Genomic DNA, 25013 nt, shown 5'->3' on the forward strand with positions numbered 1-25013 from the left:
TACACGTACAAGCAGTATCAGACTGATTGTGTGTCTTATACTAATAAGTAACTGTTAGATACTCCTGCTATGAAAGGAAAAATAGCACTCAGGTTCTTTATGTACTTAGGAGGGCAGCAACTATGGAAACTGCAAGACATGTCACAAATGGGGACTGCATCCCATTTAGGATTTCACTAATCTGTAAATGTGTGAGAAACTGCCAGGGCTTATAAACGTGTAAGAAAAAACAGTGGTAAGCCAATGTTTCTCTTTACATCCAAGCCTTGTCAGAGGTATCTCCCTCCTTGCTTGAATGTCCTTAGCCCATGGTCCTGGCCTGAGCTTCACCACTTGTGCCTCTCGGTGACCCCAACCTGCTGATGTGATTCCCAGCCTGACCTCAGACCTACCTTGTCACTGTGACTTGTCTGGGCAGTGCTGGACACTTGGATGGTGTTGATCTCTGTTGCCAGGCATGCTCCACTCTCCTTGCTCAGACAGCATCATTACATCATACAGATGTAAATGTTATCTGCAGATTATGGAATGTCTGCAGCTGTGCTTACAAATCACCTCCCCAAATCACTTTACCAATTAAGAATCAAAACAAGAAAAAAAGGATGATTAAGAACACCTCTTATAAGTTTTTAGAAACAGTGTAATTATTGGTCTGAAAGCTTGAATACCAATTACAACAGCAAAAGTTGGTACTTACACTGGACCAGAATATGTACATATTCATAGCCTAAAACATTTCAAAGACGTGCTGAACACTGAAGTAGGCAATTTATTTAATGAAGTGATAGAAACTGAAACAAACAGGGATAGTCAAGTCAAAACAGTTGAGATTTCTTTTTTTACATGAGACATTTTTAAGCAGTTGCATTCCTGGATATGGAATTTATCATGAAAATTTACTGATCAATGGTACTACAGAGGAATAAAAATATAACCTTTGCAATTACAAATCCTCACTTCCATAAGCAGAAGTGTTATTGCCTATGTTTATATAAATAGGGTATCATACATCAGACCCCAGTTTATATTTATTAAGGGAGAACATTTTACAGAGCACTTCAACATCAGCATAAAGTGTGCAAAAAAAACTAGAAAGAGAAATAAATATTCCAACAAGAAAAGAAACATTAACTGCTTCCCCACGATAGTCTGACTGCAAATATTAAGCACCTCTTAGATTTTAACTTTATATCTTTGTCAATTAGGCAAGAATTTTAGATCAGAATAAGCATAGCAGATGTAGTACAGCACTGATCAGAAAATATGACTGGAATCCCAAATGTAGGCATGTACATCCACAGACAACGTTTCTACTTTCTATCCCGTTACAACTACATTAGAGCACTTAGAACCCATGGTATGTTACAATATAATCTTCTTTAAAACAACAGATTTCACAGTCCTGGCAATACGGTACCAGTTTATTGCTAGCATTCCATTTAGTATTTCATAGCACGCAAGTATTAAGTAACTCATATACTGTTCCTAATAGCAAATAAACACACACCAAGTAAACTGATGTTATTTTCACATACCTTAAAACAGGTGTTTGGTTTTTTTTTCCCCTAATTTTGTTGCCTACAAAATCAAGGACAACAATACAGATTAGCTCCTAGCACATTAGCAAAATATCACTGACTCTCAAGTTAATAAATATACTTAATTCCAGCAGGTAACATATAATTTACCACTTGTAGTCAATGACATAAAACTGTGCAGTCTTTAGGAGCAGACTGGTGTCCAGCAGTGACCTGAAGCAGGATTTCAATAGGTTCACTTCACACTTCCCAGTGTATTTCAGGAGTGCCGGAAAATCCCGATTATCCAAAAGTCCCAAATATTCAAAATGCTTGTAGTCAAAACTCAGTATGTAGTTTAAACCTGAAATATTTACAAGTCTCCAGTCTTTGAGATTTCAGATCTTCACAGTATTATGTTAAAAATAAAACAGTCGTATCACTCTTCTAATAGTTTGTCTGCACTCTGCAGTGAAACTGACACAGCCTTTCAGGGAACTCCTCTTGTCTAGGATAATCTCCCCAGACTCTTTAACATTATAATTCACATCAGCTAGGTCACATAAAGTATGTTAAATAGCTCTCAAGTTGCAAAGGTATTGCTTTACTGTCAACAAAAATTGGGAAAAGAAAGAAATAGATTTTCCTGTAAAATAAAATTATTTAGTATATAATTAACAGCAACACTCTTAATTGATTCACAAGGAAGTGACTGCATTCAAAGAACCGTGATCAACCAGTGAAAGGACACCACAGCATCACCGTGCTATCCTCTAAAGCACACTTTTTAGCCATTTACCTTGAAGGTTGACTTTCACTGAGCACAACAAACAAACATTGCTTTATTTGGAAAACTGATAAAAGGGCCCATAAGCATCACCCTGAACAATCTTAAAATTACTTGAATTTCAATAAAGCCTCCTGGCCTCTGGAACTGCTTAAATCCTCTGAGCGAGGCCCACATGATCTATCCAGAGGCTTATTTCCAGATTATCAGTTTCTGCCACGCAGTCATACACACATCATTTTACTAATCTGAGAGCAATTTATTTTTTCACAGTCAGTAAGTCACAAGACGACCTCTGTCTAAAATGTATGCTTGGACTATAATGGACATCCATTAGAGATCCTCATATTTTCAAAGAATATTTATGCCTGAACAGTCTCTGCTGGAATGAGATTCCCCGTTGTATCCAGCTGCATACACTTACATGAACAGGCAGACACAGGACACTCAGTATGGTCCCTAGATAGCAACAGTAAAAAAAGAAAAAGCAGGTAAGGTAAAGCCAACAAGAATTTTGCAATCTATAAATCTAAGTATGTGCACAAACACCGCATCTCACAGAAAACTTTGTGGCACGGTAAACTCAGTCTATGTTTAAACAAATAAATAAACAGACACTTTAATTGTAGCAACAAACACATCCTATTTCATGCAGCATACACAAGTGAAATGGAAAAGATCTTAACGTCAACTTACCTGAACCAACTGAGCATATGCCCAGCATGTCCACCATGCCTACAGTTGTGACACCAAGTAAACCAGTTGTTGAACTGGGCTAACTTCTTGTCTTTGCTAAGATCCACTTTTTCATCTGACTTGGATCCTCCTGCACAGAAGCAAGCCCAGCACAACAGACAAATGAAACATAATACCTTGTATTTCAGCCTCACTAACAGTATTAGAGTGAATTTGGAATTAGGAACTTCAGGTGAAAAAGCAGCCTGATTTTAAAAGAGATGTCAACACAATTATTGAAGATGTAAGAACTGGTGGAGAATCAAGAACATATTGCTTGGCTAATGTTTCACACCTTACGGACATGCTAATCTTGCCTATTAAATTTTGCAGACAGAATCTCTTCCAGTGGTGATTTATGTTTTGGTGATTAATTTGTGTTCCAGTGAATTATGCACCTGTTCATGGAATGTTCTGCTTTAAAACATGTAAGATTAGCAAAATCTCAGTTACGAATTGGAATAATTCAGTAACAAGTCATAACACTGACCAGTGAAAGAATGAGAGAGATATAAAATGGATGACAACTGTACAGATGCTCATAGCTCTTTAACAAGACTGACCTAAAAATATGGAAAAAATTAATTTTACTTAGACCTTGGATGAGTCCAAGCCATTCAGAACCAAGAGATTCTAGGAATAGTATCTCTTAACTGTGCCAGCGGGTCCCATACGTTCTTTCATATTTAGTCACAGAGAGAATATATACTACACTACATTTATTTCCTCTTCCAGTTAAAGAGCAATTAATTTACATTACAAGATTTCTGCAGCCTCCCAACAGTTCATTCCAAGAAAACACATCTCTCAGTTCTTACATTGTCAAAGCTCATAATACCAAACACCACAATATCCAAATCTTTTCTTCTGTTTAAACTATGGAGATATAATGATCTCGCTGGAAAAAAAGGCCAGAATGAGGTAACTGTGCATACAGTCTGACACAAAAAAAAAAAGACATAGGTTTAATCAAAATATTGGATGGGATGTAAATGTGTTCTCTACTACAGTCTATTTAAATATTAGTATTTACAGTATGAGTACAAATAGGAGGAAAAGGTGCAACAGATCATGTTCTTTAGCTTCTAGTGAGGACTCCAGCTGAACAACTTAAAACAAGTATGTAGTACCTGGACAACTGGAAACTGGAGTTCCCATATTTATCAAGCAAAGTGCACAGCGAGGAAGTGGCTTACGACAACCAGGGCAGCTGGTAACTTTGGACTTAGTTGGTGAGCCGCTAACCCCATATTGGCTGAAACCTCGTCCCTGATGAGGAATGGCTGAACAGCTGTAAGAGATCGATTTTCCACAGAAATTGCAGCTCACAAACACCTAAAGAGAACAAAAGCCCATTAATTTTTCAGTTTGTTTCCATTTCTTCTACAATTACAAGTAAATTTACTCCAGCTAGCAAAGACTCGATTGATGAGACATTCTAAAGACTACGCTGGAAAGTCTTGTGAAGGTGCTGCAAACGTCTTGGCTGATAGACTTGATATGCACTTCTGAGAAGTAGGCCTCAATGATGCCCATGTAATTCATAAAACCATGTGAAACTATTACTGTTGGGAGAGACATTATTTAAGAATATAACAATTTATATGTCAGGCAATTAAAGAAATTCAGTTTATTCAGTTCACAGGCCTTTCCCTCTTTCTACGCAAGTGACTCACTCTAGAGCCCCCAAAATGAGGATAAGCCAACTAATCTTCACCTGTATACCTTATGCCACAAGTTGAGGCATAATACAGAGAAAAGCAATACTTTGAGCTCTTCAGGAATTACTTATGTTGCTCATGTAAGGCAGGAACAGTAAATTCAACTCCTTCTCACTTGGAGCAGAATACATGGAGTTCTCTTTAAAAAGCTGTGAAGAATACGTGCATCAAAAAACAGCCTTCCTTAGAAATCCTTGCATCCCCAGTGTTTGTAATGCACATATTAGCAGGCATGAGCAAGTAGGAGTTGCTGTGGGTGGAACATTTTGAGTAAGAACAGTACCAGATAATATTTGGATAGGGTGTCAGTTTTCAGTTTAGCTTATGCTCTAACTGATAAGGAAAACTGCTGTTCACTTCAGACTCAAAGGCTTCAAAGGCTCAGTTAAACTAAAAGCCAATTTGAACCAGTTCTTGGTTCCATCTCTTAGTTTCAGCGCCATCCTCATCACGATGAAGAACTCACTAGGGTAAGTTTCTGATTTTGTTTTTCAACACTGGAAGAAAAAAAAAAAATCCACAGATACACCAGAAAAAGCGTGGAAACATTACAGATTCCGGAAGATGAGTTTTTGTTAGAAGGAAAGGCTTAGGAAAAATAATGATTGAATGAAATGGCACTTCCTAGATTAGAATTCATGTAAACTTGTTCACTTCCTTACCCCCTACCAAAACAGTTAAGTCCTTTTTCTGAGTAATATTTTTTGAATATAGTAATAACAAAAACAACCAAGCAACAACAACAAATAAAACAACAAAACACTGATTTGAAATCTTTCTTTTCCTCACAAAAGCCAAGATGCAGCCAGCAGTTTTATTTATTTATTTCTATTTAAGTACCATGTTGCCTTTCTGGATTGGTCATACTTCATGTAAGAATGATACTTACCTGAGCTAAAGGTTTTGAACTGGGATCCAGCTTAGATCTGTGGATATCAAACTCTGCACGTTTATGCCAAAACCTCCAAGCGTCTAAAAGATTCCTGTAGTTCTCAATCCAGTACTGAACCCTCTCATCTTTAAGTACTTCTGAAGGAGAACCCTAAAGAGAAAGGAAAAAAATGCCAGACATAACACTGAACACACACAACACAAGTTATTCACTTTTTCAAAAGGCTTTACTAGTACATAATACAAAATATGATACATAATAGCAAAATTTGCACAGAGAAAGATGATATTTGGAAAATTTGCACAGAGAAAGATGATATTTGGAAACACTTAACACAAGATTGATAAAAGTTTTCTTCAGTTTGCCCTTCAGGTTGAGAATGCTCCTGCTGCTGATCTCCTAAAAACTGGGATTATACATTTCTGTAGCACACCTGAGTTCATATCATTACTGTGGTTACATCCATAGTCAAACACAGCACTGGTAGTAACTCCAGCTGTTCCGTTAAGGACCAAGATAAGATAAGCTCAAAACAATAAATAAAAGCAACATCCACCCAAAGACAAAAAAACCCTCCACCTTATAGCAGTCCTCTAACAAAACCCTGGAAGCAAAAAAGCCTATTTTGAACCTATCAGAAAATGCTGAAGTAGTTCAACTATTCAACTGTTCGGCTATTTTTTCTGTCTTCCCCTTGTCTTCACTTTCTCTGACTGAGACAGCTTGAATATAGACGTTTGTAGTTATCACGAAGTATTTCAGATGACTGCACAAAACAGGCAGGCTATATATTGTCAAAATTTACTACTGAATATACTTCTCAGTTCACAAGAATCAACTGCTAAACAAACTATGTAAAGATTCATTTTTGAGTGAGAAACTAACCTGTAACATGCAATAGCTTGCTGTCTGGACATCACCAGTTCTGTCAACATAACTTTCCATCAGGTCCACACCATCTTTTGTCAGCCCTGTCAACAATATTCCTTCCAAATTCCCAGCATCTTTCATTTCATTTGTCAGCTTCTCAATAAATCTGTTCAGCTATAAAAATAAAAAATAAAAGTAGTTCTGCTGTTTGTACATCCCCATGTAATTCATTTAATGCATACAGCGAAGTTTTCTTATATTTTCCTTAAGAGCGTCCTTTGCTAACAGCATATACTGCTTCCTGCATGTCACACAGTAAAACATCTATTATATACTAAGAATTTAAACATTCATGTACTTTAAACCTCCTGATGCAAAGAATAAAAAGGAGGTCACCAGTTCTTCCACATGCCTCTGTGAATTTGAAGGAAAACATTCCTACCGTAAAATACAGGCTTTTTTAAAGAGAAAGTAAATGTCTGGGCACAAATACCAAATACAAATACTGTCCAGTAAAACATTTAGCTAATGTGATATGATTTTTAAAACTAGCAAGTATAGAATATTATTTACTTTAAATAAAGAGAGGGAGAAAAATTATATCACAGCTTATATCCTACTGTGAGGAAAAAACAAATCCCTTATGATTCCCCTCCCACCGTGAACTTTCATCTCACTAAATAAACCCCAGCTTAACAGTTTGCTTGAATGTGTAACCATAGACTTACCTGAGCATCATTGAGGAACTTGCAAGCAAATGCCACCCTGTCTCGTACTGCCACGTTATTTTCATACTTTAGAGAGAAAAATGGCAATGTCACCATCACACGCCTATTTCCAAATTTTCAATACACCTCTTCTAATAGTCAAATCTTTTAGAAATCAAAGTTTTCAAGTCAAATCAAGCTTTCCCATTGGCTGCCAGGGCACATTACTGGCTTGTTCTGAATTGCTGTTACCAGTATCAAGTCCTTTCCTGCAGAGCTCCTCTCCAGCCACTCATCCCCCCGCTTCTGCTTTTATCCAGCACTGCTCCACCCCAGGCGCAGACCTGGCATTTTCCTTCATTAATCTCCTTGCCAATACTGATGGCCCAGTGCTCCCATCTATCAGGATTCCCTTTGTAAGGTCTGTCATCCCTCCAGACAGTCAGAGCAGCAACTCTCAGTTTGGTACTATCAGCAAACTTGCTGAGGATGTACTTCACTCCTGCATCCAGATCATTACCCTCTCTCCTGCTTTCTTCCTACCAGCTTCTATTAATTTGATAACATATTTCTAATGGCTTAAGAATTCCATGCTAAAAAAGATAAACAAAAACCCCCTAAGAACAATGTCAATTATGTTGGATGTTTTGACTGCCTCGGCATATATTATGTAGTCTTCACATTGACACAATACTAATGCAAGAACTCTGTTTAGAAGATAAAGATGTTAAGTGAGACAAAAATATAAGATCTAAGCTGATTAATTCACAGAGTCTTCAACACTACCAACACCTGTACATATATGCGTGTGCCTATTATTTAAAGAAATTTAACATAAATTTACTCACCAAAACACCATCGTATGAACCGGACTCACTTGTCAGAAAAGCAAACATAGCACACAGGTAGGGATTGTTCAACTGCAGTCTTAGAGTACTGCACATTTCTCTCCAAAGTGAGTTCTTCTCATCTGTGTAACCTGACAGAGCCATTGCTACTACATTAAGATTCAGATCACCTGGTTTATTGAAAAAAAGAACAAATATTTTAAGTTCAAGATTCAAAAGAAAAAGGACATACAAGAGTTTGAAGTTAATGTTTCCTAATATCATTACATTTATTTCATCTAAATATTCTCCTGTCAAAAAAAAAAAAAAAAAAAAAAGTTTCCTTTTTTCTAATTCAAACACAACCAGTCCCACCACTTTTGAGTGTAACACTTCTGTGGTACGCATCAATACATGCAATATGTCGTAATTACATAGTAAGGCATACTACAGTGTGAGGAGTGAAAAGATTAGGATTTGTCACATTCTGAGGCTCCAATACAGCTAATTCAAGGACTGTAATAGACAGCGGGCATATTTTCCAAAATCCTGTTTATAGAAGCATCTACTCAGGTGATGTACCTCCAAGAGAAAAGACACAAAACACAATACAAACCTTTTCCTGAGGAAGCACCTTTATTTAGGATTTGTATTGCCCGCCGTATGTCCAAATTGAATAGTGCTACAGCAGCAGCTCGCTCCCAGTCTCCTTCCTGTTCCAGTGAACTTAAAAAAGGTTCCACATCTAAGTCTGTTCCCTTCTTTATCCAGCCACAGAGCTGCAAAGCCAAAGATCTCTCCTCGCTCAGATACTGAATAATATCTGCCTGTCTATCAGATCCACTCCTGCTGTGCCTGAGGTTCTCTGTTGTTCCTAAAATGGGAACAATATGTTAAATTACGCTTAAACCACAATCAAAATTGCAACCGCAACATTTGATTTCTTCCATAAAATAGAACATAGAAGCCAAGCATCTTATTCTACTACTAGATTAACATCACTAATAACTACATGGTAAGGAGCAGCAGACACAAAATGATTTTATTCTGATCTCCTAAAAGTCACGCAACTAAACTTGACACTCACTCCCTAAGTCTGTCTTTCTTTCCTCTTGATCCTAAGATTGTGGAAGTTCCTGTTGCCATGACAAGACTGAACAGTGTGTTCAGCTTGAACATACAGTCAAGCACCTGCTCTACCAGATCTCCTTAGCAAGCATCAATGTGATAGAAACTTTCCCAACACTCAACAGTTGCTTTTGTTTGAGGGTTTTTTTCCACCTCGAGCAGATCAAATATTAATAAGACCTTTACTGAATAGAGAGGACAAGATTCAAATAAGAAACTGCTAAAATATACCTCAGTGAGCGTAAGAGGCATAATAGGTTACACAATGAATGACTGCCACTTCAAAATAAGGTAGCTTCTTTAAACATACAAATGTACTTTGACTACAGTAAAGTCAGCTTTCTACAACTACACTCCCATGTAAAACTCCGAAAAACACAACAGTTATGCAGGGAACAACACTTTTTGGTGCCATAGTCAACAAGTAAATGTTTGAAATAGGTCAGCTGAAGTTCTGCCTCTGAGGTTATTTTGTTCTTCTGATGATCTTCAAAGAAAACAAAAAAATCAGGAAGTTACTGTAACATAAACTGTTCACTTTCATTTCTGTACTTACAACATACATTAAAACACAGACTGAGAGACTTGATGTATTTCTACAGCCTCCTTCAACAATTTTTAAAGACAAACACGAGTGCTTCATTTTGCAAATATATTGTAATATAACTTATCAAAGTTGCAACATTCTTACCCAAAGATGACTTCACAATTGACTTAATGCCAGCATAAACTAGGGGACCTTTGTTTCCTGTAAGTTTTTGATCCATATCTTCAGTATACTGCTTCATGAGTATTAACACGTATAGGAAGCTTATTTTCTTTCCAAAGAATTTGAAAAAACACTTCTTTAAAGTTAAAACTCACATTCTGTTAATGCAGGCCTTTTACAGCACATTACACTGCATTTAGACCTTGAGGCATTTCACACAACTGGTTTACACGTAAAGGGTGCATTACTTCTTTAAAATATAAACCACGGTAAAATAAAGGATATAGTGCAGGGTGTACCAAAGTGATTTCAGCTGAGGATCTTCATTTCCAGCTAGGAGGTGATTTCTCCAAACTTGTTCAGTATCAAGACCATACCTTGATAAAGCTCGGAGCCGCATTTTGGTGGCTATATCCTTTTCCAAGGAGCTGGCCTTTCCTTCTTCTGTACACTCATATAAATGTCGTCCACAAGCCCACATTAAGGATGTCACTGGACTCCATGCAAGAGAAATTCTCTCGAAAACTGTGAAGTCGGACATAGTTCTATTGGGAGTCACAACCACCATCCGATTTTGACTTGTGGGATGCCAGGCAAATGAGGCAATGTAGTTTTCACACGGCTGGACGCTCCTTTCAATTATTGTAGGCTCAGTTTCATCTCCAATAGGTGTGGGAGTATGCTGCATGTCATACAGCCTAATGATATTACTGTCCCTTGTTAAAGTAGCTAACAGCCCAGTTCTTGTTGGACACCACGCGACTTTTGTTAAAGGTTTTGGTTGCTCTGTCAAGGTCAAAACAGGCTTTTCAAACTTTCTTAAATCCCATATGGCAACTTGGCCTTCATAGAAGGAAGCTACACGATCATGGAAATATGGATCAACAGTTACTCCTTGGACAGCTTTGGTATTTACAAATATTTTTTGGCTCGTATTCCTCAGATCAAAGATAGCCAGATTGCGATGCATTCCAGCTAAAAGAAGCTTCTGATCCCGTGGAAGCCAGCAAAGGGAGAGACAAGCATCGTTCTGTCCTAATTCATACAGTGGCTTTGTTACCACCAGTCCTGCTTCCGGATCTCCTGTCGAAAGTCTCACTTTCTCTGTAGCAACTGCAGTCTCTGGAGCATATTTGCTACTGATATCCCAGATCAATACTGAAAAGTCAGCCCGATGTTTGTCTAATCCAGCAGCAAGCCAATTACTATCTAGTGGGTTCCATGCCAGGGTGTTGCACTGTCGTGCATGCTTGGGAACAAACTCTTTCCCTATCAAATCTTTATATTTTGAGTTGTGATCTTGACCAAGGCTGGTAAGCACCACCCGACCATTGGCCTGTCCAACAGCAAGAAGACATTCAGGATCATACTTGGGATACCAAGCAACACATTTCATATACGGTGTATCTGAATTTATTGACAACAGCGTGGCTGTAGTTTCTTCTGATAAACGCAAGGACCCTGCCTTGAGTTCTGAACTTACAGCAGATTCAATGTGATAAAGGCTCAACTCTGAGTCACACACAACAAAACGGTCGACATGGTGCGGGGCCCAAAGAATATCAGGTTTGGAGCCGCTCATGTTTAGGGTGAGTTCATCAACAACTTAAACTCTTGTAAGAAGATTCTGGTGACATCCATTCATACGAAAACTGTTGAGAAAATGATTCATAGGAATGTTATAGAGAAACAAATTTCTTTTTCATCATTAAAAACAACAACAAGAATATTGTTCTACATTGTTTTTAGCCCAAGTTTATAGCGTGCACACATTCAAGGCCAAAACTTTAAGCATTTCTCACATTAAGCCACTTCTCCCATGGCATCCCCTGTTTTTGCTCAGATACACTGACTGAGGCAGAAACCACACAACAGTGTGTTCCATCTACAAACCAACAGCAGTGTGTTTACAACCTCCATACCAGTATTGCTTGCTTATTATGGGAGAGAGCATTAACCCAAATGTGATGCAGCATGATGCGTGGGTGTGCTGCCAGAAAAGGGCCACTCCCTAAAACACGTAGTAGAAAACGTCTCTGCCTAATTGAATTGCACTAATTCACCGATACTAGAGCCTGTCTGCCTTGTTTAACATCTCATCTATCACAGAATCACAGAGTGACCCGGGTTGGAAGGGACCTCAAGGATCATGTAGTTCCAACCCCCCTGCCTGGCAGGGCCACCAAACATACACATTTACTAGATCAGGTTGCCCAGGGCCCCGTCCAACCTGGTCTTGAACACCTCCAAGGACGGGGCATCCACAACCTCCCTGGGCAGCCTGTTCCAGGGCCTAACCACTCTCCTAGTGAAGAACTTCCCCCTAACATCCAACCTAAATCTTCCCTCTTTTAACTTAAAACCATTTCCCCGTGTCCTGCTATTGTCAGCCCTTTCAAAGAGTTTACTCCCCTCCTGGGTGTAAGTTCCCTTCAGGTATTGAAAGGCTGCAATGAGGTCACCCCGCAACCTTCTCTTCTCCAGGCTGAACAAACCCAGCTCCCTCAGCCTGTCCTCATAGGGGAGGTGCTCCAGCCCCCTGATCATCTTCGTGGCACTCATCTATAACCTACAAGGTCTTACCCTTCTTGAAGATTTCTATAAAGCTTTACACGGTTCATCTCATTCTGCAGCTCCCAGTTCCACCCTCTGCCCCAGTGACACCAAGTCTTTGCATGTGGCCTAGCAGCACACATAAACACGCTGTTCTCTGATAGACGCAGGAGCCATACGGCCAGAATCCTCACACATTACTACATACAAAGGAAACGACCTTGTGATTCCAACAAGCTTTTCATAAGGCTGGGGAAAGGAAAAGATTTACCGGACTGGGAAAGAACAGAGGGAAGCAGTTGCTGCCTCGGGGCATCCCCTCATCCCCGCTGTGTGCTCTCAGCGCTCCCCTCCTCCCGCCTCAGCCCAGCCAAACCTCCACCCGGTCCGGAGCCCGGCCCGCCTCACCGCTCTGTGGGTACGAGGAGCCGCCGGGGCCTGCAGAGAACCGGAGCCACCGGCCGCGGGGAACAGCCACAGCCGGGCCGCGCTTCCGGCTGCGGGGCGGAAGGGAAGGGAGAACAGCAGCACTTCCAGCAAGCTCCTTCCGCTGGTCGGGAACGCGCTCTGAGTTCCGGGTTAGGAGGGTGCGCAGCAGGTGATAGTTCTGAGTATCAAATTAACGGCAATTTGTGCACTAAATCCCATCCGACCACTCCGAGCGTGCGGCCTAAAATGTGGGGAGGCTCTAGGCTCCATCTGCTGGTCGTTGGATGAGGGCTAGCGCTCATTCTCACTGTCAACTTAGAACTTTTCATGGCTGACCCAGCCGAGGGATGGGATGCCATTCAGAGAGCTGGGCAGGATGAGCAGGAGGCCCAGCTGAACATCGTGAGGTTCATCAGATCCCAGTGCAGGTCTTACAGCTGTATGATGGCAACCTGCACTATCACAGAATCACAGAATTATCAAGGTTGGAAAAGACCTAGAAGATCATCTAGTCCAACCATTACCAATACTTCCAGGCTAAATCATATTCCTCATGACCACATCCAAGCGTTTCTTGAACACTCCCATGGTCGGTGACTCCACCACCTCCCTGGGCATTGTATTCCAATGCCTGACTGCTCTTTCCGAAAAGTAATACTTCCTAATGTCCAGCAAATGGACATTATATACTTATACAATACTATCAGTACCATATGGGGGATGTAAGGATAGAGCAGAGCCCTACCAAAAAATAATGGGGTCACTCATGGATGGCAGCAGGACGTGAGCCAGCAGTGTGCCCTTGGAGCTGTGAAAGTGAAAATGGTCTCCAAAAATATCATTTGAGTTACTTCTCACAATCTGGGGGCTCGTCTGGGAGCCATCACCTTTCAGGGGTCTCTGACTACCATGGACAGGAGAGGTGCACCACACTGAGCTTAGTGGTCCCATCAGGAGTGGTGGGTACCTCCCCAGAACAGCTGACTAGAGACCAAAACTTTAGAGCCACACCACGAAAGTTTGAAAAAGGGGAGAAGGTATAGGCACAGAAATCGATACATAGACCTGTAACTTCGAGTGCAGACCAAGGTAAGAGAATTTTGGCCAAAATACTGGTCTGACAAAGACTGGGGATGTCAGACTTTGAATTCACATGTAAACAATAAAACTCCTTTCTCTGAAACAGAATCAGTATTGATTTCTCTAACTTCCCATTTTCCAAGTCACTTTCCCCATTCCAGTCTGAGCTGTTTATGACAGGGTTACATTAATCAAGGCTTTATAGTTTGACCAAGAAATGAGTATTTACTTTATGAGGATCAGACAGTAACAAAGGAGTGGAAAGAGTTATTACAGGAGATATTCTCTCTCATGAAACCTACCATCTCAGTCTTTTACTATATTAGTCTTTAGCTTTCACCTTCTGTTACAAAGGGATGTGTGTTATACTCTTACACTGTAGGCTTATGTTATGTTATACATATGACCCCTCTGTTTTACAGTAGTTTTGTTTACTAATTGTGTTCTGATTAAAGGCTGAATAAGATGCCCATACTTATCATGATGCATAATCGTGTACATACACCAGAGGGCAGAATTTAGACAGCATAAATAATATCTCTTTATGTTATATTTTACACACATTTAATTTAATTTGACTCAGCAGCTAAATGATCATTTGCTTGGTATACAGCAGTCTTATTTTTGAAGACTCTATGTTGCATAAAGCATGAATAAGAATGTCACTGAATTAATATACCTCGGGCAGTAGAAAAGCTGTTTGATAAAAACCGTTTGAAGTGTGTACTTCAAATAGCTGTGTTTCCTAACAGGATACAAAATCTGCAATGTATTCCAGTGAATGTTGTCATTCTTATCGTGTGAAGAAAATACTGTAAATTTAAGGCATTCAGATCTGGTTAATATCACTGATCAAGCAGAACCAAAACATCTTCTGTATTATATGATATATGAAAAACATCTGTATTATATGATAGTCACCTTCTTTCTTGGTTTTATAGATCTGTATCATGTTCACAATCAGTTGTGGTCATCCAAGTGAAAGAATTGTTCTTCATCCAGAAGCTCTCACATCTCTGTAGCCTTTCTGTTTCTTTTTATTTCTTCTGTGCCATTTGAGTCACTGTAACTCAAATATCAGACGGTATCCACATTCTCTCTGATCATGCATGATAGTGTAAAATTTATTGACCAATGTCTTATTATCCTCTGTTTCAGTCTGGTAGGGTTATCTGCCCTGGTAATGGAGTTCTGAGAGGTGGAGTGTGAAAGGTCACTAGCTACAGTGGATACAGCGAGCTGCTATGGCACACTAGGGATAAAGTGCCTACGCTGTCAAAGAGGTTAAAGCTGTTTTGTGTGAAAGTTATGCCCAAAGGGATTTAGAACTTGCCATCTGTAAATTCATTTCTCAATTTAAAATGTACAAGAAAAGCTCTGAAGGTAATGCCTCCCATTTGGGCCTACTAGACATTTAAATACATTCATATCGCAGAATTTGAAGGTAATCTGAATGTTCAAATGCTCTGGATTTTATTACTTCTTTCCGTCCCTGATCATAACTATTATTATTTCTTTCAAGAAGAATAGAATGTTGTATCTGGATTTATATGTGCCTTGCAAGTTGTCTGTGAAACAATTAAACTGAAGCTGGTTTTCTTTGGATTGTACTTCCTCTTTAATCCCAGACACTCAATGGTAACTTCAGTCCTCTCAATATTTCTCTTTATTGCAGTGCTACCAGGTGTCCCTCTTCAAGCCTGAACTCAGGCTGTAAGGGATGCTATGCTAATGTCACATCTCTGGTGTAGCCACTGCTGCCTGGAGAAGCTAAAGAGGTGTGGCTGACAAAGTTAATAGGTAAAGATATGAACTGTTTAGAAGCAAATATTTTAGTGTGAAATTTCAGCCATGTAAAAAGGGGAAGTACTTGTGCTCCCAGCTGACTGTCCCTTTAACAGTGGGGCTTGGTCTCCCACTCAGCACTGGCAAAATGCCTGACTGTTTTCATTTAAATTTTGGCCAACTGAACAGGAATAATGGACCATAAAAGATCTTGAGGGAAGATAGAGACATTTACAAGTGGATAGGCTATTTATTTGCAGTTTGTTTTCCCATGCTGTGTAACCTACTGGACATGCTTTCTATGCTGACAGCTCATTCAATCCACAATTTGCCCTTTGAACACCTTTGAAGGTAGGAGACTTAAAAGTTATTTCAATGTACTTTTAGACGACTGCACTGTAAGATTCTACTAATCTGAGATGTAACTGCTTGATAGAATTGGAGATAGAATTTAGGAAGGACAGCTACATTTGAGGTATTATTGGTTACCATTATTAATGGTATTTCAAACTGCTGTAAATTAAAGGCTTCTCAAAAATATCTTTTAATGGAGCACAGTTTTCTCTAGAAATACATTGAATTACTGACTTAAATATTGCAATATTCACCTTATTAGTGTATGTTGTCATAGAATTCTACTCTCTTTACAAACAATATTGCACACATTCTGTTAGAATAATGTACGTTAATGGTACACTCATACTGAATTTCACAGCTAAGCCATTGTTTATTTGTAAGAAGTTGTACATGCTGATTCTCCAGCTGTTGGTAATATATGTGTATCATAAAACTCTCAGATCTATTTATTCCTAAGAATTAAGAATTTCTAGAAATCAGTTAAATTTTTAATTTCCTGTAATATCTCTATTTTAATATAAGTAGATTAATAGCAAAATATGTTGAGAGCAACATCAATTAATTTCAATTTCCTTTATTCTATTTTGTTGTATGTTCAAACTGAAAGTTAAAGGTAGCACTGATGTTTCTAACTGAGAAGTGGGCACTGTGTTCTACCCATAAATCTTCTCTAATAAAATACGTTCTAATATAAATGAGAGCCAGTTGGGATTGCACTGCCTGCTGTGCTTAAACCACCTACATGATTATTATTTATAACTGTTTTCACTAAGTTGCCTCCAGATTTGTGCTTCACACAAATGCATTTTCTGTCTGTAAATATGTGTATTTATTTATTTGTATTTATTCATGGAGTGTTCACAGATCTTATTCTTTTTCTTTAAACAGGAAGCAAAAGTCATCTAATTTGGGATACATGTCATTATGAGGAAAAAACTTTCTTTCTTTTGCTTTCTATTCCTGGCTGTGGCAACAAACCAGACAGCAGATGGGCAAAATAAAAAGAAAGGAAAAAAGTCTTATTCTGTTGTACAAAGTGATGAAGGTAAAACCATTTCCTTAAATATCTGAGTTGACCATATTGCATATCTCCTTACGTTTAAGAATAAATACGAATGCATTTATAAGTGCCATTTATTTTGATTACTGGTAATAAAAATATGGAGTTGTATCCTGCGTTTTCTTGGCTAGGAACAATTTGACCTATCATTTTAATGGACACAATTCTCTCTTAAATGATAAGGTGCCTCTTTTTCATTTTGAATTTGCATGTGGAAAGTTTGTACTATTTGAGCAAAACCAATTAAAATTCTGAACCATTCCCATTAAGAACTTAAATTGAAAGTGTTTGTCTGTAGATTGTCTTTAATAATACTGACATGAATTAAAGTAAATTCAATTTAATTACTTGACTTTAATAGAATTTATTGGCATTTACAATTAAATTCTCTTCAGAACATTACTGAAAAGATAGGAATTTGGGGGGAAATGATTTGAAGATTGGGATTGTTGCGGAGTGTCTGTAATGCAGGTGTGCCCATTACTCGTAGATTTAACTTCCTTGTTCCATTGCAGGTGATTTGTGTCTCATTGATATAGTCTTTATCATGGACAGTTCAGAAAGTGCCAAAAATCAGTTATTTGATTTGCAGAAGAATTTTGTTTTAAGCTTAACTGACAACATTTTCCAGATGAAGCCAGTTAAATCTCAGAAGTACAATGTCAGACTGGCAGCCATGCAGTTCAGCAGCACAGTCAGCATTGATCATCCTTTTACAGCATGGAAAAACGTGCAGAATTTTAAAGAGAAAATCAGGGCTCTGGTCTACATTGGCCAAGGGACCTACTCCTATTATGCAATTTCCAATGCCACTCAGCTGTTCAAAACTGAAGGTCGTGAGAGAAGTATAAAAGTGGCTTTCTTGATGACTGATGGTGTGGACCATCCAAACAGCCCTAGTGTCCAGGGTATAGCCTCTGCAGCAAGGAGTCTTGGAATACACATTTTTACCATCGGCCTTTCCAAGAAAAATGTTAAGGAAGAAAAATTGCGCTTGATATCTGGTGATTCATTCTCCAAAAACGTCTTATGCCTGGATGACCAGAACCTGATAGTTGATGTAGCGCTGGAATTGGTAAGTAATGCTGTTGTAATATGGTCCCACATCTGTCCACAATAAATTTCCTTTAATTTTGTCAGGTTAGTCCTGAAAGCAGTGCAGAGATTTGCAGTGAGGTACATGACACTTCTAAAATATTTCTCCTGTTACAAGTATATATTTTACCCCTATGAATTCATATATTTACAAAACAAAAATTCATCAAAGAGACCTAAGGGAATAGTTATGTTGGAAGAAGTAGTTTTGTAGTTCGTGTCTCTGTGTTAAACCAAGAGTTGGGATCGAGTTGGCTTCTTCTTTCCAGACACTTTCCAAGAAGATGTGTGCTTGAGCAATGATAGCACAGCAATGAAAGGACAGGGTGTTCCCCAGCACAAGGAGTGTGTTTCTGAGCATGTGGTAAAACTTCAGCAGTTTACTGGTGCTGTCATGCATAACACTGATAAAACACTGAGACATGGAGCACCCCCCCTTCTCATATCGGAGAATCATTTCTTGGTGACTAGTTTCGTAGAATAGTTGTTTCCAATGATGACAGATGAAGGTGTTCATATTCTTTATCATTTACCTTGGGAATTCTGTAAACTAGAGAGGGAAAATAGTTAAATTAGTGCATTGTTAAATTAATTCTATGCAGAAATAATATTTTATTTATTTATTTATTTATTTATTTGCAGGAAGCCTTACTTCAGAAGAAAGTAAGTTTTTTGAGTTTTACTCTTCTTAATCTCAGTTACTCTTATTAATACTAGATGGTGACTTTTCTTCCTGGTGTCTGTTTCTCCTGTAAAGCAACAGTGTTGCCAAATGAATCACCCTTCCCTTCCTAAGTATAGTTTCTCCCACCCTGTTCCTGATAAATCTTCAAGTTCCATTTGGTTGTATTGGTAGTAAGGCATCAAAAACATTACCTTCTGAAGTGGAGAAAGAACACTACAATGCATGAAAGTTCATTAGTTGTCTCACTAGAAAACAACAGCAATGGCAGAACTATCCAAAAATCATGTGCATTTTCACAGTACTTTACACTATGTATATGCAGTTTTAAATATTTTTAGTTACATCAGTAACTAATTTGTGTTATAAATGAAGTTTGGAATTAAAAAAACTGATTTTGGATGGGCTATACTGAAGTATAATGCTGATTATAAAGGAAATATTTATTAGTATATCATGATTTTTATGTTTTCTAATGTGTCAGTAGGCAAAAGCAGAGTTTTTGCTTAAGAAATCTGAAATAACACATTTGAAAATGTTCTCCTTAATGTCTCTGTTAACCTTTTAGTGTATGCAGAAGAACTGTGTCTGTGAAATGGGAATAAAAGGAGACAAAGGTGATCCTGTAAGTATGCATTCATGTGAAAAACCTTGAGGTATCATAGTATGTCACTGACATCTCTGGAAAGGTTGCTGCCATTTTAAGAGCTCAAACAAAAAATCTGTCTGTAATCTCATACTGTCTGGGACACATCTTTATATTACTGGCTAAACACCGTGGTTAAAAAGGTACATGATTTTGAAACTGAAATCAATAAGTTATCCTTGAAACCTGCAATAAAGTGTATTTGTCACTGAACACTGCCAAAAAGAAAAGCACCACAGATAACTTATAATACTTCTTTATTTATTTGCTTATTTATTCATGCTAAGTGGAGGTTGTGTCACATGTGTCATGCCTGATTCAGTGTGGATTTATCCCTTAGCTTATTCCAGAAAAATTTTGCCAGCACCAAATCTGTAGTCTCCAAGGAATTGGAAATTTTATCCTTACTACTGTACTAACTATCTGCTCTATTTCAGGGTGATGCTGGAGGCAAAGGGGAAAGAGGCGAACCAGGACCAAAAGGAAACAAGGTTAAGAGAGTTTTTTAAAAATACAGGCAAATTTGGATCTATTTTTGTCCAAACTATAGAGGTAAAAATAGCAAAGAGATATGGTAAAATGTAGTTAAAAAACTGGGTTTTGCTATGAGACATTTATAGCTATTGGTCAACTATTAGCTGCTTTAATAGTTGACCAAGTTGTAATTGCTAGTCATTCAATTGTTTCTTTAACAGCAGAGATCTCTGGTTCTGTCTGAAGGCTTGTTAAGCTCCACAGAACTTTCTAACAACAAACAAATCTCTTGTATGGAGCAGCTTGCTCTGGTGATTGAGGTTTCTGTCATTAAAAAGCAGTAGCTCAGTTTTCTATATTGATACTAGAGAATAGTGTGTCCATAGTTGTATGACAAAGTGCTAATATTTCTAAATAGGAAAGACAATTTTAAATCTTTGAATAGTGTTCTAGGTTCTAGTGTAATAGTAAGAAATAAAAGAACAGTGCCTATTTCAATTATGTCCCTTTGCTTCCAATAGGGTGATGCTCAAAAAGGAGATCATGGAGATAAAGGTGAAGAGGTATGTGGGTACTACAGAGCTAACTCATATTTTTTTTCAGATTATCTTCCAGATCTTAAGGATACCCAAATTTACTTCCACTGAATAAAAAATATATTCTTTCATTTTTCACAAATACAATTTATTTACTTATTTAGAGCATCTAAGCTAGGCTTTGGCTTAGAGAAGCATCTGTTCTGATATGAACACATTGAAAATTACTTCATTCTACTCATGTGCTTAAGTGTAGAGTTGGGATGCCACTGACAAAACAAACTTTTGAGGCTACTTTTGGGAAGACAGTGTTGAAGATGTCATCACTAACAACATCTAAGTACTTCTACAATGGCTTCTGACATCTGGTATTTCTCTGCTTGAATTCTTGTTCATTCCTAGTAGAAAGATTAACGTTACACCACACACAAGATCAGTTCAGTTTAAAAATCCTGTTTAAATGTAGTGTATATCTGCTAAAAGTCAGGCAACCTGATGATATATTCACAGCCAATGTCATGACCACATAATACACATTTCTAAATTGGAAGATAATTACAAATTAAATGATTCCAGAGAAATATTTTAATTAATAATTAAACTTCTTAAACATATTTAGTTATTGTTTCTTTTCCTATGTAAATTAACAGTACATTATGCTTTTGCATTTTCTTTTATGATCCCCCCCCTCCCTTTTTCTTTCATTCTTTTTTTTTTTTTTTTTGTTATTTTTTGTTTTCAAACAGGGAGCTCCTGGTCATAAGGGTGAAAAGGTAAGATTTTTATAGAACAGATGGTCTATAAAAATCAATTATCACTTTATGACGTACGTGAAAGAATGGAAAGAAGAGCCTGTCTTGACTGTTTGTCATGAGGCCTCCCAGTGAAGTGAAACTGAACCAAAAATGTATGTAATTTATGTGACTTAGCAGACTGGTTTGTTGGAATAGAAAACAAAACAAAAAAAAAAAAAGTACAAGGTTAAAAATATAATCTAAATATTTTAAAAAAATGCCAAAGACCAGTGAAGAAGTTGCTAGAAAGAAGAAAGGTTAAGTGCTTAATACAGGTTAAATAGAAAGAATTTGACATTATTTGTTACAAATATGAGTAGATTTGTAATTGATGAGCTATTAAAAAAATTTCCACCAGGATGCTGACTTAAGCTAACTATTACATGACATGGCGCAGTTAATACTTGCCCAAAACAAATCTCAAGGTTGGCTCTTCAAACAGAGAAAGAGAAAATGTATTATTCAGGATCTTGTCAGATTCTAGAGCTGAAACTGACTAACTTGGCAATCATACCCAGCAGAGAAACAGAGATAATCTGATTTTGACTAGTAATTCTTCATTTCATATGCATATCACAATCGTTACTCTGGAAAATAGTGAACATTACAGTAATGAAATTGGGATATAGAGAGAAACAGGATCTTTGGAGGGAGCACAGCAAAGTGGAAAAATACAGCAAAGCTTGTTAGGTATTAAATATATTATCCTCTTACTTTGTAGGTTGGAAATTTTGTAGATATTTTCAGAGAGAAAAAGTATGCAACCTGAGTAGGGAACACCATATCTTTTGCAGATCATGCCTAGTGGTGCAACTCTCAGGTCCTCAAAATCTTGTGTTATTGTGCTGCTTGCAGAGATTTAAATGCATCTAATTTAATCAGGACATCTTGTTTAAATCTTAACATATTGATTTCTTATAAAGGGTGAAAGAGGAGAATGTGGATCCCCAGGACTAAAAGGGGAAAGAGTAAGTACAGTCTTTATTTCAACTGTTGCATACTGAAAAATACAGGACATATTCATTAAATAGCTTGAAAAGATTACTGTAAAAATCGAACCTCTTATAATGCTCTGGTATTACATATATATTTACACTAAAAATATTGTTCACAGAAACCAAACACCCAATTTACCGTATTCTTTTTCCATCTTGCATAAGAAATGTAATGGAGTACTTAATCTGAAGACTATCTTAACTGATGCCAGGCACTGTTTACAAAAGACTGTGGCATTGTAATATGTTAATCTGATTATATTTTTTGAAATATACATTCTTACTCGAATATATAAAGTTATATTGCAGTGGAAACAGGTTCTTAGGCAACCTGGACAACTTAAAGAAGGCATCCACTTGCCCATCTTTGCTGATATGTATTCATACCTTTATCCATTCCTCTTCTTTTAATCTAGGGTGTAAAATTCGTACAGTTGATTGTGGTTTTCATCTGGATATTACAGTCTGAAAGATGAAAAGGCAGTGCAGTCCTGGTAGAGACAATCACGTACGTTGAGCTAAAAAATAAAAGATCATGTGTATCCTTTAAGAAGTTGAGATTCAAAATGGCAGCAAGTGAGCCAGAAAATACTGAAATACCATTAGAGAATGTGAAATAGTTGCATCTCTCTGAGGAATAAAAAGAGGTCTTTACTTCTTACTTTCTTTATCCACCCAATATGTGAGAAATAGCATGAGGTTATGTGAAACATCTACTGAGATCAAAGGAAGTTGTCCAGAAGCTGGCATAGAACATAACTGAATCAGCCAAATAGATGTAGAAACCATATGCCAGTGTTGCTGGAAATGTTCTTGATTCATTTCTGTTGAGGACAGTGATGAAAAGAAATTTGACATCTGTAGAGGGTCAAGGATTATGATATATTTAGTGAACTAAATTTCCACTTCCATGATTCCCAGCTTCACATTCTGAAAGGTAAATTATTATTATTATTATTATTTAATGGAAGTAATCTCTTCTAAACAAAATAATCAGAAACAGAGCAGATATGGCAAAGAATAACTTTAATATTGCAGACTGGATTTTTAAACTGCAAAGAATTTGTGAAAGATTTGCGAGGAATCCACAGTAGCAATTTCCAGTAAGGACTTTTTCCATGGAGAAATAATAGCTAATGGAGTAGTAAAATATGGCATCTTAAAACTAATTCTGCAAATTCTTAGCATGATTCTACCTTTGAGCTACTAAGTTAGCTGAAGTTATTCTGGTATTAGCACCATAACTTTTTCTAAGATTCCTGTATGTGATATATGACTTGAAATTGAATTTCAGGACCTATGGCAAAGAGCAACCAGTTAACCAAATAGTCATTCATGATGTTAAGTAGCCATCCACAGTGTTTGTTCTATAAGAGAAGTATTTTAGCCATATATTGAAAATGGAATTAATGGTTACTGAGTACAGAAGGAAAACAGCGGTACTGTGGAGAATGAACAGACTTACTAGAAAATACTCGAACAGAGACATGCTGTAGTTTGCTTTCAAGTTGGTTATTGCAATTTCTTCTTCATTTGATAATTGAAATTTATCTTTCCATAGGGTTTGGAAGGCCCTTTTGGCCCTAGGGGACCTCGGGGGCCTCAGGTATGGGAAGTAAAAAATAGCAAATAGAAGAAAAAAACATTATTTTCTGCAAGTTTCGAACCTCTCTCAGAGTAACCTCCTCATATGTCATTGCTCCTAAAGAACCATTAGTGATTTAATTGTGTGAGGGGGCACAACAGTTATAGTAATGTCAACGACAGTTATAGTAATGTCAGGGGATTAAAATTAATCTCAGCTCATCAGCTGACAGAGTGATTTAGAAGAAGTGATTTCTGAAATATGGAGCTATAGTGTGGGGAGGCGGTGGCTTATTTTATTTTCTTGGGCAGAAGAAATAATGTGAAAATTATTCAGATTTGAAGTCAAGAACAGGAAACAAAAGTAAAGCTTTAGATAAAAAAGATGAAATTTTTATGGAGTAGTAAAATATATTTTCTGCCAGCATTGCTTATTGAATATTAAGAATGTGGTATCGGTATGCTGGGCACTTAACAGGATATGAGGCAGAAGCTGCTTGTCCTTCAGAGCTTAGAATTATGCTACGTTTTACTGTATGAATTTTAGGCCAAACTCAAGAGAAACATTACATGCACCTTCAAAGAAAACTGATTCAATTCTTTTGTGTAGGGCATCAGTGGACCTCCAGGTGAACCAGGCCTGAAAGGCATTCAGGGAAACAAGGTAAGATGTGGCTTTATATGTGTAGATGTCATATAAGAAGAGAGGATACAGGAAGTCTGTGTGGAATCTTAATATTTACTATCCTTTATTTTATTTTATTTTGGTTTTTTAATCAGTAATAGTTGTAGTGGTGTTCCTTGCACAGCAATAATATTATTATATATTATCATAGAGTGGTTTGGGTTGGAAGAGACCCTCATGATCATCTACCCTCTGCTATAGGCAGGGACATCTCCCACTAGACCAGGTTGCTCAAAGCCCCATCCAGCCTTACCTTGAATGTTTCCAGGGGAGGGGACGCACACAACCTCGCTGGGCAACCTGTTCCAGTGTCTCACCACCCTCACAGTAAAGAACTTCCTAATATCTAGTCTAAATTTACCCTT

General features: G+C 37.7%; 2 protein-coding genes across 5 annotated transcripts in view; one reads left to right on the forward strand and one right to left on the reverse strand.

The window, feature by feature from the left end:
• Window positions 1-622: 622 nt before the first annotated feature.
• On the reverse strand, window positions 623-12947 carry MIOS (meiosis regulator for oocyte development). Of its 2 annotated transcripts, none has more exons than XM_015853580.3 (11): window positions 12855-12947; window positions 10179-11545; window positions 9876-9974; window positions 8673-8930; window positions 8078-8247; window positions 7251-7316; window positions 6538-6696; window positions 5650-5802; window positions 4170-4374; window positions 3001-3130; window positions 623-2763 (listed from the first exon to the last, which is right to left on the reverse strand). In XM_015853580.3, the coding sequence occupies exons 2-11, from the start codon at window positions 11473-11475 to the stop codon at window positions 2667-2669; spliced, it is 2634 nt and encodes an 877-aa protein (XP_015709066.1). In that variant the 5' UTR covers window positions 11476-11545; window positions 12855-12947; the 3' UTR covers window positions 623-2666. The 2 variants fall into 2 exon arrangements, with proteins under 2 accessions (XP_015709066.1, XP_032299042.1); XM_032443151.2 differs by having other exon boundaries at window positions 12718-12947.
• Window positions 12948-15936: 2989 nt separating this feature from the next.
• COL28A1 (collagen type XXVIII alpha 1 chain) overlaps window positions 15937-25013 on the forward strand; it is a 53639-nt gene continuing 44562 nt past the window's right edge. For all 3 annotated transcript variants that reach the window (XR_014943046.1, XM_015853659.3, XM_085538596.1), the window contains exons 1-11: window positions 15937-16091; window positions 16986-17142; window positions 17673-18232; window positions 18895-18915; window positions 19503-19559; window positions 20018-20071; window positions 20576-20617; window positions 21337-21363; window positions 22308-22352; window positions 23941-23985; window positions 24574-24627. Coding sequence is in view for 2 of the 3 variants with exons in the window: in XM_015853659.3 (XP_015709145.2) it covers window positions 17022-17142; window positions 17673-18232; window positions 18895-18915; window positions 19503-19559; window positions 20018-20071; window positions 20576-20617; window positions 21337-21363; window positions 22308-22352; window positions 23941-23985; window positions 24574-24627 (1026 nt within the window). In the remaining variant the exon portion in view is untranslated. The remainder of the gene's footprint in view (window positions 16092-16985; window positions 17143-17672; window positions 18233-18894; window positions 18916-19502; window positions 19560-20017; window positions 20072-20575; window positions 20618-21336; window positions 21364-22307; window positions 22353-23940; window positions 23986-24573; window positions 24628-25013) is intronic.

This window comes from Coturnix japonica, chromosome 2 (assembly GCF_054131305.1).
Source record: "Coturnix japonica strain WE chromosome 2, WE-NBRP24, whole genome shotgun sequence".
Taxonomy (NCBI): domain Eukaryota; kingdom Metazoa; phylum Chordata; class Aves; order Galliformes; family Phasianidae; genus Coturnix; species Coturnix japonica.